General features: G+C 42.8%; 1 protein-coding gene and 1 pseudogene across 1 annotated transcript; one reads left to right on the forward strand and one right to left on the reverse strand.

Annotated features, from left to right (window-relative positions):
- The window catches only part of LOC119366866, a 4,258-nt pseudogene extending 2,077 nt beyond the window's left edge, over positions 1-2,181 (forward strand).
- Positions 2,182-3,221: 1,040 nt separating this feature from the next.
- On the reverse strand, positions 3,222-7,644 carry LOC119360267 (transcription factor E2FC-like). Its single transcript, XM_037625977.1, has 13 exons — positions 7,267-7,644; positions 6,044-6,185; positions 5,859-5,897; positions 5,696-5,781; positions 5,482-5,570; positions 5,350-5,404; positions 4,711-4,763; positions 4,579-4,629; positions 4,453-4,501; positions 4,306-4,371; positions 4,134-4,228; positions 3,842-4,061; positions 3,222-3,759 (listed from the first exon to the last, which is right to left on the reverse strand). The coding sequence occupies exons 1-13, from the start codon at positions 7,642-7,644 to the stop codon at positions 3,694-3,696; spliced, it is 1,389 nt and encodes a 462-aa protein (XP_037481874.1). The 3' UTR covers positions 3,222-3,693.
- Between the last annotated feature and the right edge of the window lie 5,316 nt (positions 7,645-12,960).

Below are 12,960 nucleotides of genomic sequence, written 5' to 3' on the forward strand. Positions count from 1 at the left end.
GATATTCCATCTGAGCTTGCAATTCATTATTTACTACCATGTAAAATCATGAAATCCTTGGACACGTAAAACTGGGGCAAATCATGAAATTCTGGACGCATAAAACTAGAGCAAATAACAGTTAGACGAGTTTGGCTTACCAAATGATTTTATCACAATGGACAATGTACTACTCCCTACGATTCAAAATAAGTGCCGTAGTTTTATTTTGGACCGGAGGGAGTACCAAGTAATATTGGAGTCGACATGCCAATGAAATCATCGATATTGCCTGGTTTCATAAAACAAGAGCGATGCCGTGTTACCATGCTAGGAATTCGAGGTCTTGAGGATATGGGTGAGCCTGATTGAGTGCACAATGCACATGCTACGGGGATGAGGAGGTAGCGGTGAGAGGAGGATGCAAAGCCAAAGAAACATTATTTTCCAACACGTGAAGTTTGTCTTATATGTTTATTCCTCGCCACATTGTCAGGTTTATCATTTTCGACCACATGACACATGTGGTAAGCAACCCAAACAACTAAAAAAAAGGTTTATCGTTTTCGACAGCGACCGACGTGCCTTATGAATTACGTTTCTTTGGCTATGTAAGTTCATAAGGGGTGTGTTAGGCGAACACAAACGGTTCCAAGGGTCAAAAATAACATTTAATTATTATTTATGTTTCCATGATATGCTCATGAAAGAATAAATTATTATAATATTGTGGAAGCAGGTAAGATCAAAAGGTGGAGAAAACGCAAAAGTTTATCATTGGATGGCATAGGTACCTCTTATGAACTTGATGAAGGGAACCGTCACCATGATCGTAAATTTCCATTTGTAAGATTTGAGGAAATGTCCATGGCAACTCACAACTTCTGTGAAACATGTAAGATTGGACATGGAGGCTTTGGCAAAGTTTACAAGGTAACACGTTCAACAATTTTCTATATTATTCATTGTAATATCAATATAATTAAGTGGTTCATGAATCTAGGTTTTACCTTAAAATTGTCTAGGGGATGTTAGGTGGTCAAGAAGTTGCCATCAAAAGGCTTAGTAAGGATTCTCAACAAGGAACAAAGGAATTCAGGAACGAAGTAATTATAATTTCAAAATTGCAACATAGGAACTTGGTTCAACTCCTCGGGTGTTGCGCGGAAGGGGATGAAAAATTGTTGATTTATGAGTATATGCCTAACAAGAGCTTGGATGCTACCCTTTTTGGTACATACTCTAGCAATACACCATCATATATCATATAACAACTCAAAAACATTTTTTGCTTACATTCCTTCTATTTACAGACGACTCAAGAAAATTGTTACTAGATTGGTCGACACGGTTCAATATAATCAAAGGGATAGCAAGGGGACTTCTTTATCTCCACCAAGATTCAAGACTGACAATAATTCATAGAGACCTGAAAGCTGGAAATGTTTTGCTAGATGCAGAGATGAAACCCAAGATAGCGGATTTTGGTATGGCGAGGATCTTTGGCGATAACCAGCAAAATGCAAATACTCAACGCGTTGTCGGGACCTAGTGAGTATCCATTAGAAAAAATATCATACTAAATTTTGAACAAAGAACTTTCAATTTAGTAACTCTTGCAACTGAAATGATCAAGCAGTGGCTACATGGCTCCTGAGTACGCAATGGAAGGCCTCTTCTCTACCAAGTCTGATGTATACAGCTTCGGTGTGCTACTATTAGAGGTTGTAACTGGCATTAGAAGAAATTCGAATGGTCAAACCATGGGTTTCCCTAGCCTCATAGTCTATGTAGGTACACCGAGGACTTCTCACAAGTTTCATTTAGAAAAGTGGATCTAGTTTTGAAAACATTTTAAATTTTGACTAACGAAAAAAATGATCTTCTTGGTTGTTTCAGTCATGGAATATGTGGAAAGAAGGGCGGGCAGACGAGTTACCAGACTCAACTATCATGGATGCTTGTTCACTAGATGAAGTTATGCTTTGCATCCATCTAGCACTCTTGTGTGTCGAGGAGAACCCAGATGACAGGCCACTTATGTCATATGTTGTATTCGTCCTGGAGAATGGAAGTACCACACTTCCGGACCCCAATCGTCCAGCCTACTTCGCGCGGCGAAGAATTGAAATGGAGCAAATAAGAGAAGATATCCAGACTTCTGTGAACAGTTTTACTCTTACCGAAATAGAGGGACGTTGAAATAGCAATTCTTTTGTTTCTAGATGTATTGAACATTGCCAAAAGAATGCATGCCTCAACAAATGGCCATGCATTGTGTGTAGTTCAGAAGTCATTATCTTTGAATGAGTTTCTATTCCGTTTTGGCCTTGATAGTAGTCTCAGTCAAATTAGTAATCAAGATACTTACAATAACAAAATTCAGTACTTGCAGATAACACAAAGTCGATGAAGATAATTTCACATTGGACACAAGTGATTAGGTGGGGTCGTTCTTACGACGGGTTTTGTGCTTATTTGCTAAAGAAATGACAGGACGTTCAGACAAAATCACAGAGCAAGCACGCTGACTGAGGTGAAGTGTGCATGCATTCATACACAGTCTAAACTGCGAGTGATCGAAATAGCCATGTGGTGGATTTTCAGTCCAATCATCAGAAGCAACTCAGCAAGGTGATTTAGGCAGGTTCAGACTCAAATGATTTCAGAAAGAAAACACAGCAAATGGTTCTCAGTATAATCCTTTTACAGGAAGCACGTTGAGCCAACTCTTGGCGTTTATATGGTTGGCACCGAGATCCAAGAAATAGTATTCTAACCAACGACAAGTTATGGAGTTATCTTCGGGAAGGAGAAATGAGTTGCCAGTTGTGTGAATGCGATTAGACAATTGATCATCTCTTTCTGAAATGTTTCATAGCTAAAGCTGGTTCGGAATATTTTAAAATGTACATTAAGTCTAATGGTACTTCATTTTTCTTTCTTCCGAGAAATGGCCAAGATCATGCACGGTGTACCCTTGTGCATACTAATAACTCAACACATGGAAACAAAAATGCAACCTGTAGGCGTCGAGAAGATGCTGTGTCAAGATATGGAAACAGGCAAGGAGACACAGGTGGAGCAAGCACCAATGAACGGTACAACAAGAGCTACACAGGAGCCCACCGCAACCGAAATAAAGGCTGGAACAGAATTTAAGATAATGGTTCATGATGAATAAATATCGGCTAACACAGCCAAACCAGTGATCAGTATGAAGAAATGACCTTTATTGATAAGCTACCAGCAATCTAGGTTGCCAGTCAGGGTATACATCCGATGCCTCTCCTCAATGGGGGAGAAGACCAGATAACAACACAACACACACCGACCGATGGATGTTGGCCTTCCTCTGGACTGTGTTGCCTTCCTATCTTGGTATACACACACACAGTCCCTCTAAGGAAGGCCGGTATAATGGATGGCTCAGTTGCTGAGCCTATCCCATGTATAGATGTACCAGGAGGATGTACCAGCTACAACCATCCTGCCAATGTACAACATCTACTGCCTACAGTATACTCTCTCTGCTTTGCCAGTCAGCCGAAAGTCCGGAACAGAGCATGCGCCGGGGGGAATGGAAAATCTGCGGTTACCCAATGAAAGACTCCCGCTGAAGGTGGGCCTACTGATCCAGGCTCCGGTTCCTTCGCCAATGCGAATGTGCATTGTGGAGTCATTGCTATTTCGCCACGTAGTGGCGGACCAAGTCTAAGTGGCCCATGTTTCAGTCATGGTAGCGTCAATGTCAGATGCGAGCCAGTAATCAGCATCAACCTGCAAAAAAATTGGAAGAACGTGAGTATCGAGCAGCCTTGGTTAGTTGGGTCTGTGATGCCGTTTTAATAGCATTCCTTACATCAGTATCTGGCAGTAAGATTTTCAGAATGCCAGACATCGGTTCATGTGTACTGGATGGTTCCGATGTATGCTTGCCGACAGTGTCGCCCTCTCCCTTTTCGGGAGCTTGACTTGGATGATCATCCACCGGCCTTGGAGCATCTGAACCTCCAGCTGTGGATGCATGACCCAAATTGTCTTGCGCCACCTGCTCTGGGTCGGATACCCCCTGATGGTCACTGGCAGAAAATAGCAGCTTCGTTAGTACTATTGAGTGTGAGTTCTACAATAAGCGGTTTGCGGCAGTTTACCTTATCAAAAAGCAATCAATGGGACCCATTGAACTTCTCAAGAGAAGCTGGTAATGCTTTTCTTGAGATTCCAGGTCCTTGCAGATGTCCATATCCTGGTACATGAAGTAGTGTCAACAACAAGAAAGATCGATCAGCTATAACCACATAGCTGAAAGGTCAGGTTGCTTACCGCATTAGGATCTGGAGCCTCAACACAGGTTCCGTGAGGAGCATTTATTGCAATAAGAGTGGATCCCTGCAATCAGTGGGGCAGTTGTTGAAATGCCTTTGTGATTACAGGAAGAAGAAACAGACATGAAGCAAGGAACTTTCTTACCTGTAAGTGAGGAATCTTACAAATATCTTCCTTGGAAAGATACAACCACCTAAACAGAAATAGATAAGGACTCGGTTGATTGTAGCAACAAATATTATTTGTGAACATAAGAGACGACAATCTTACTTTTTTTTGTCCTTATTTAGTTTGAGCGCCAGCAGTTTCTCTTGTGCTTCTCTGCAGAATCAGTAACTATTCATCAAAAAAGAGACCAGCGATCAGGTATTTTTGTTGTTTCGGTGAAAAGAAGGAACTTACCGTATTTCCTCATCCAACCTGCATTCTTCATCATGTGATGAGTCCAGTTCCTCCTGTAATATAATCAAATGAAACTTTATACAAAAGTTTAGGACAATAATGCTAATGTTCAGGTCGACTGGCTTGCTGTCAGAATATGGGCCTGCTAATTTGCATTTTGTGTCATCAGGAAAAAAAGGGGGATTGCATTTTGCAGACAATACTGTGAACTTTGAGAAAGGCAGAAAGCCCTCAGTCAAACGAAGTGTGCTTAAGATAGATTAATGGAATTCTGATATGTGCTTTATTCCTCTGGTTATGTTCGATATATTCATAATGACTTGGATATTTCCTAGAACTTTAATATGTTTACAAGACAGTGGGCGTGTTGCATCCACTAAATCATCGGTATACACCATTCACTACAGAAACCCTTTGCTGCGACACCCATGGTCTGATTAGTCATATAATTTACAATTAGGAAACTAAATGCAACTGTAGAAAAATGAGCAAATAAACGTCCCTCTGTAATAATGAAAAATAAATTAAAGCATAATAATGCACGGTTGCACGCACAGTGTATGTATATAAAGCATGAATATAGTAACAAAAACAGAAAAACAGAAAATGAAGATCATACAGTTGAGTAGTATAGTGTACCTTCAGTGCAGAAGTTTGGAGCTCCATCTCCTTGGGCAGTAACATGTCAAATCCCCTTCAGATGTATTTATTTCATCAGTAAAAAGCTATGACAGGGAAAATGAATTAACAGCAGAAACATGGGACACTTACTTCCAACGAATCATATTCTTCAGGCCCTTTTCAATTAAATCTACACCTTCCAGGACATTTGTTATATCATATATCCTCCGCTTTTGCACCTACAGAAATTAATAAAAATAAAAGATATTAAAGCACTAAACTCCAGACAATGAAAAAAGAACAGACACCAACAAGGCTGAGACAGTACAAAGCAAATTTCATTTTGCCATATATTAAACCAGACCTCCAGTATCTCAACTGCTTTATTTAAATCAAGGGTTCCATCTTCTGCTCCTTTAAGCAGGTTGATGAATTTCTTTGTCAGCAGACCTGGCAAGAAGAAAATAATAAGCAACAAACATACATCATCACTTTTTTAACTTTGGAAGAACAACGGCATACTTTACCTAGTGAACTGTCATAGCGGCAGTTGTTTGCTGCATCTCCTGAAAGTAAAATTGGTGCCGTCAACAAATGACTATTATATTAATCAATTTGGTTCAATAATAAACTGGAAGTATTACCATCAAATGACCAAAGTGACGCACATCAAATATTTTGTAAAGTGACTTAAATGTAACCAAGAGCGCACCTTCAATTGATGCATGTGGTTTTCTTGCTCGCTTGATACCTTTTGTTGGTCCAGTGGTACTCTCCTTATGATGCCCTTGACTAATCTCTCCCTTCCCAACTTCAGACTGGGCATTTTCTATTTCAATTTTCTGCTCATTTTCCTAAATCATGTGAAGAAGATACATGAAGATGTTGGTAACACTTATAGTCTCATAGGTACACTAACTCGCTAACAGAGTGCAGCTAATTGCCCAACCATATTAGAACACTATGTCATTTCTAAAGATGAATTAAGCATCCATGAGTCTTGAAATGGACGGTATGCTGTGCTAACTTGCTAACTGTTTTAAAATGAGGATATAATCAAAGCAATTCAGCAAGTATAAGCCCTCATTCGAAGGGGTGAAAATGGAGTTAGGATATATACACTGCAAAAACAGAGTTGACTATTTTCATAAGAAAACTGTGCACGGTGTTGCACTATAAGTTCAGTACCAGGACAGTCTTATCTCATAAGGCCAGGTGCAAAAGGTCATAAACCCTCAGCCTAAAAATCATCCAGAGACATTATATGCTGCTACAACTCACTTTAGACATTCAAGGTGAGACTAAAATCATAACTACAAATATACTTAGACAACTGGGTCACCACTCCAAACATACACATAGAAAATGCTACTATGGCCAGTTATACTGAAGAGAAAGATAAGTGCATAGAAAAAGTAAATGAGGATGCATATATATAAACTAAAGCTCACATACACAATGTTGCTTTACTAAATACTAGTCTTCATCTGAGATGTTCCCTCCAAAACAGAGCACGTCAATCGGACGTCGATTTCATGTTTGGAGTGCAGGTTTGTTTGGAAACCGCAAGAGTTTAATCTAACACGGCGATCATAACAACGCACGTTGGCCGTACAGCTAACCGTGGGAACATTACAGTGTTGCCCTTAGCCATGGTAGAGTTCACTGGATATATTACCACTGCACAAAGGACCATTCAAGCTCACTGTCAATTGATTCAGCTAGCAGAAACTCTTACTGAAGAAACCCTACAGGAAAACAGAAAAACCCCAATCGAAATTCACGGCGCCGTGAGCTGAACGATCGAATGTGGCAACGAAGAACGGACACTAGGATCAATCACGATTTCTCGAGCACACGACGCAGGATCGCCGCAATTAACTACGAACAGACTGAAACAGCAATGCTGAATGTAGTACATTTCAATTGACTTACCGGCGCCTTGGACTTGGGTCTCCCTCTCCTCCTGGCCGGCGGCACGACGTTCTCGTACACCGGCTGCGGCGGCCTCGGAGGCGGCAGCAGCTGCGCGGGGGAGGCCTGGGGCGGCCGCGGGGGCGCCGCGGCGGCGGCAGCGGGCGCGGGAGGGGGCGGCGTCGGGGGGCGAGCGGCGATGTAGCGGGGCCCGGGGAGCCGCGGGGAGTACACTGGGATGGGCGACGGGGCGCGGAAGTAGTGCACGTGCGGCGGCGCGGCGGGGACGGCGCCCCGCGGCGGCGCGGGGCATCGGAGGAAGACCTGCGGCGGGAGCGGGGGCCGGTGGGCGGGGCGCGGGCGCGGGAGCGGGAGGGGGAGGCTGGGGGAGCCGTCCATGGCGTGCGGCGAGCGAGGACGGGGGCGGGGTAGGGTTTGGCCCGGCCGCGGCGGGGCGGCGAGGTGGGAAAGCGGGAAGCTTTGGCTTCGGGGGGAAGGAGGAGGGAAGAAGAGAGGGAAAACCAACTCAAGAGCTCTCCTTGTTTCTCTTTCCTCTTTCTCTCTCTTGTTCTTCTTCTTGAGGTTTTTCCTTGGGATTTATAGAGGGTTTTCGGCTCATGTTTTTGGCAAATGTTTGTTGCCGAGATTATCCGCGGCGTAAGACGATGCGTGAATTGTTATCCCGCGCATCGGCGATTATGAGAGGCGGGCTCGAGGCGCGCGTTTCCTTTCGGAATTCGACCGAGCTTACCATTGGAGGTTTAAATGTTGCCATCGAAAGGCGAAAGCCATAATGCTTCCACTGTTGCGCTTGCTGGAATAATAAGTGGGGGCTATCGGAGGACGGCTAAGGGGAGGGGACTGGCGAGGGTACAGAAAGCATTGAGTTCTTCGTGTTGACACGGCATGTAACACAGCTGTAACGGGTGGCCGGATGATGCAGGAGATGTGGATGTCCGAGGCGTGGCGACGCAACTACACAAAGGATGACGGTTTGTTCGGATATGCATAGTACCGCGAGCGCAGAACAATGTACGTCCACCCTGTACGGCGAAAAGCTTCGACTTCTTCGCGTTAACATGGTCGATATTACATGTCTAATGGGTTGGCCGGGTAATGCTGAAGACGCGGTGATACAGCAAAATAATGGGTGACGGATTTGTTGGGATGTAAAGTGCTAAGAGTTGATCATCGTAGGGGTGTCTCGTGTGACTAAGAACACAAAACAATGTGCGGGAGTCCATTCCGTAGGGTGTGAGATAGGATCAGGAGATATGTACATAAAGTATATTGTCCATATCTTGCTTTCTGTTGGGAATTGGCCATATCTTGTTGATGCTAGCAACCATGCATATGTATTATTATTATTATTATTATTATTATTATTAGAACGGGCTACTCAATCTGACAAACATCTCGCAGAAAGACGACCAAAAGGGCCAAAAATCGTTGACCCGGTGGTTTTAAGTTTTTGAACCAAATTTTTTGAAATGTATAAGGAGCGGGTATAAATGTTGTTCCATGCAATCTTGTAACCAGGGTAGAGAAATATACATACGAATGGGTATTTTAGTACAGGAGGATTTGATCGGATCGCGTAGAGACGTTGGCGGCCGGCCTGCACTGCAGAGCAGAGCAGAGCAAGCATCGGATCCCAGCTACCGGTCACGTGGCGGGTGGTGCCGGTCCAGGGTGCACCGCGGCCGGCGTTCCCCTGCTTTGTCTCATTGGCGCGCGGGCCCCGTCTTGCAGGTGCATGTGGACCGCGTCCAGGCCGGCGCGGCAAGAGCAGGGGAGCGAAGCGGGAAGGAGCACGAGTTGGAGGCGGCCGAAACTGATACGCGGCGAGGCTAGGGGTGGGACCCACTGAGAAGGCTGGGCCCACATGTCACAAGAATGCCTCGGGCTGATGCTCTAGCGTGTTGCGCGCTTTTTGTTCTCCTTTGCGACGCGACCGTGTGCGTGCACTGGCTGCTGGCCGGGCGGACCGCGGCCCCACATGTCATGCTACGCGCGCGAAACTTTTTTTTAGAAATGGTACACACGGCTCGCGCTCATATATACGCGCATACACTTAGGACGCGTTTGCTTTCCTACATGTATCTCAGCCAGGCCCGCGCGGGAAGAAAAATGCCCGTTTGGTTACCCACATTCATTGTTGGACCTGCATAGCACGAACATTAAAGCACATCTAGTCCTGCATCCCTGGGAACGCTCATATCGGTCGTTTTTCCTCAGCCAGGCACGAGTGATGCAATGCTCCGGAAGGCATTCCCTCTTTCTTCTAAGGACTATCGGTAATTTTACTTAGAGCTATAGTTTTATTCATCACATGATATACGTAAATCTTGGAGCGTCGTGTGCTTTTTTATTTTTATTTTAATAATACGTCATGCTGGTATGAGATCGTTCTTGATTGATTTATAGAATGCTCTTTGCACTTCACTTATATCTTTTGAGTATGGCTTTATAGGATGCTTGATGTGCTTCACCTATATCTTTTGAAGTTTGGATTGCCTGTTTCTCTGTACATAAAAAACCGCCATTTATAGAATGCTCTTTTGCGTCACTTATATTTCTTAGAGCATGGGCATATCTTTTGTAGAAAAAACTAAACTCTCTTGCTTCACTATCTATTTAGAGAGTCATCGGGAATTGATCATTCATATGGTTAGTCATAAAATCCTACATAAAATTGTAGATGACTGAATATGATATGTTTGATTCCTTGCAATAGTTCTGCGATATAAAGATGGTAATATTAGAGTCATGCTAGTGAGTAATTGTGGATTGATAGAAATACTTGTGTTAAAGTTTATGATTCCCGTAGCATGCACGTATGGTGAACCACTAGTAGAAAAATACCTATTAGTCCTGGTTCATGAACCGGGACTAATGGGTCGTTACTAATACCTCCACCCATTAGTCCTGGTTCAAACACGAACCGGGACAGATGTGCCTCCACGTGGCCGGTCCGCCGAGCCCAGTCAGGGGGGGCCTTTGGTCCCGGTTGGTGGCACCAACCGGGACCAAAAGTCCATATTTTTTTAGAAAAGTGGCTGCTTTAGGGGTTTTGGGGGTTATTTTTAGGTTGTTATTAGCTAGCTAATAGAGAGAAGTGTCCTCTCTTATATCTTCATCCTTGGTTTACCAACGCTGCTGCTATGTTCATTTCACCCGCTGATATAACAACTCATGCATGCTCGCATCATACATCATCATATATAATAACAAGTCCTACTAATCATGCATCGTCATACAACTTCTACTCGTTATTAATAATAAGTCATACGATCATCATCCTCATAGTCATCGAACCCAAGCCTACATAATTGTTCTTAGCACATGATCATCAGTATCAGGTAGGACCTAAACACCCTTAAGGTAAAATAGCATAAAACAATATAGACCCTGACTCTCCATTATGAAGAATGGCGATCATCCTGTCTCCAATTCTTGCCCTTCGCTGCCTTTTGCTTCCAAGAAGCTCCTTACGACTGTCCATACATTTTTTTCATTCTTTGATTGTCATGTCTCCACTTCTTTTAGAAACCCGATATGGACAGTTGAGATTCGTAGGAAGACCTGGTTGTATGTTCAAAACATGAAGGGTACTGTGCGTATACATCAAATGAGGCACACAATCATTCGGGATTATCTGTTGAAAAACATAGTAATAACTTCGTAGTTAGCAATGATGTACTAGTTTTAGAAGTGTGCAAAAAGATGCACGGATGTCGTAATAGTAAAAAATCTTATCAGGGTATCTCCATGGTAGTTACCGTAGTTCAACACGTGCACTAGTGACACGTATTGACCATAATGTTGAGGAGTTTGATTGTAGATATTGTAATTCTCAAGATCAGTACAAAATGCGACTAGATGATTTTTCTCCTGATAGGTTAATTCGGAGCCTTCGGTGTAGTAGGTTCTGTCTACCATCTTCCGCACATTCTTTAAAGAATGAAAATAAGCTGTCAATGGAAATAAGTTGTCAACTATTTTGAAATAAACAATATAAATTACTTAATAACTATGTTAAGCTCACATGGGGGAAGAATTGGAGGTGTATCCACAAGGACCCAAATCGAATGTCTCTCTTGCTCGATTGTAGGATCACCAAGATCCATGGTGACAAGCATACCCTTATCAAGACCATACATCTTGCAAAGTGCTTCCCAATTTTTGCAACCAATATGGGTTACACTCTGAGCATTGTACAGCTTTACTTGAAAATCCACACCATGATGGGTACTTAGGATAATTTTTTTGGTTTCCATACTTTTATGGTCTTCAAACCCCATCCTCTCCAAGACATAGCATCTTGCAAAGCATGGGATAAGCTAGTCGAATTGGGAAAGATGAAAAATACACGTTAAAATAGTTGAAGTCGTGCTTAATTACGAAAAAAACTATTGTGGTCGTTGCGTAGCATATGAACATCGAAAGTCTCCTCGAGCTTAATGCTGAAGCGCCGATCTTCGTCCAGCTCAATGAACCTGTCGCACATACCTCGTTCGTCGTGGCACCAGTCGCACTTTCCCGGGCAGTTTTCGTCATCCGAGTACGACATTTCCGGCCTATGTTCATAATTCAAATATTAAACTAGATTATTAATCACGGGTTGACTATCGGTGATGTACGTAGCTCCTCCTTTCATTCCCGAGTGCATTATTACACCAAATTGTCTAGCACACGGGAATGAAGGAGAACTTATCCAATATGAGCATTCAATAAGCAAAACCAAATCATAAAATAAGCAAAACCAAATCATAAAATAAATTAGTATTCAAATCAGCATGCATTCAATAATTATAAGCAAAAGTACATCGGTGTCCGTACATCGTCGAATATTATCACTAATATAGCATCACTAATACAACTAGAACCGTAGCGCCCGACGGGTATCGTCGCGGGCGGTGGACACCCAAAGATAAGGAACCATCACAGGATCATAGCTCCAGTGAGATCCCTGAAGAATCTGCCAGGTATTGTCGAACCTGCCCTCCAATGCAACCATGTAGTGACGGACGTGCTCGTCCTCCTCGCTGACACGGTGACGTACCACCTCTGCGGTGTCTAGAAGGCTCAGCACCGTCACTGGCCCACGCGACCGCCACCAGACAAGGATCGGGTCAACAACGGGTTGCCTCCTCACCAACCTACGTCCCCCAGAAGGTAGCACCTCCCAATACCAGCCCGGCGGAGCCCAGTCTCGAACATGGCCCTGATCAAGCAGGCCTCCACCGCCGAGTCGACGACGACGAGGATGCGGGATAGGCATCGCCGACGTCAATACGGGAACTACTTCTATATATAGTTAAATAAAGTAGTTTTATTAATTAAATCAACTAGCTAGTTCAACTAATAAGCACTTACTATAAATAAATAAAGTAGTACTTACTAAAAACAAATTACTTCTATATATAGTAAAATAAATTAATTTATTAAATCAAGTAGCTAGTTCAACTAATATGAAGCACTTACTATAAATAAAATAAAATAGTACTTACTAAAAATAAACTAGTATTTTTCTAACTAATTATATTAAACACTTTCTCTTCTTATTTTTTTCCCTTTTTCTAAATACAATGAACAAAAAAATCATTAAAATTCTATGAAAAAAATTAATTACACAATCTAAATATCACCAAAAAAATCTATTAACAATAATATCACCAAACATGCATATTCAACAATAATATCACCAAAAAA

This window comes from Triticum dicoccoides, chromosome 2B (genome assembly GCF_002162155.2).
Source record: "Triticum dicoccoides isolate Atlit2015 ecotype Zavitan chromosome 2B, WEW_v2.0, whole genome shotgun sequence".
Taxonomy (NCBI): Eukaryota; Viridiplantae; Streptophyta; class Magnoliopsida; order Poales; family Poaceae; genus Triticum; species Triticum dicoccoides.

Coding starts and splice junctions, on each gene's coding strand:
- LOC119360267 (XM_037625977.1), bottom strand. CDS start 7,644: ATGGACGGCTCCCCCAGCCTCCCCCTCCCGCTCCCGCGCCCGCGCCCC. Junction 6,186..7,266: donor GACCCAAGTCCAAGGCGCCG/GTAAGTCAATTG, acceptor CACATGATTTAG/GAAAATGAGCAGAAAATTGA. Junction 5,898..6,043: donor ACCACATGCATCAATTGAAG/GTGCGCTCTTGG, acceptor TTTTACTTTCAG/GAGATGCAGCAAACAACTGC.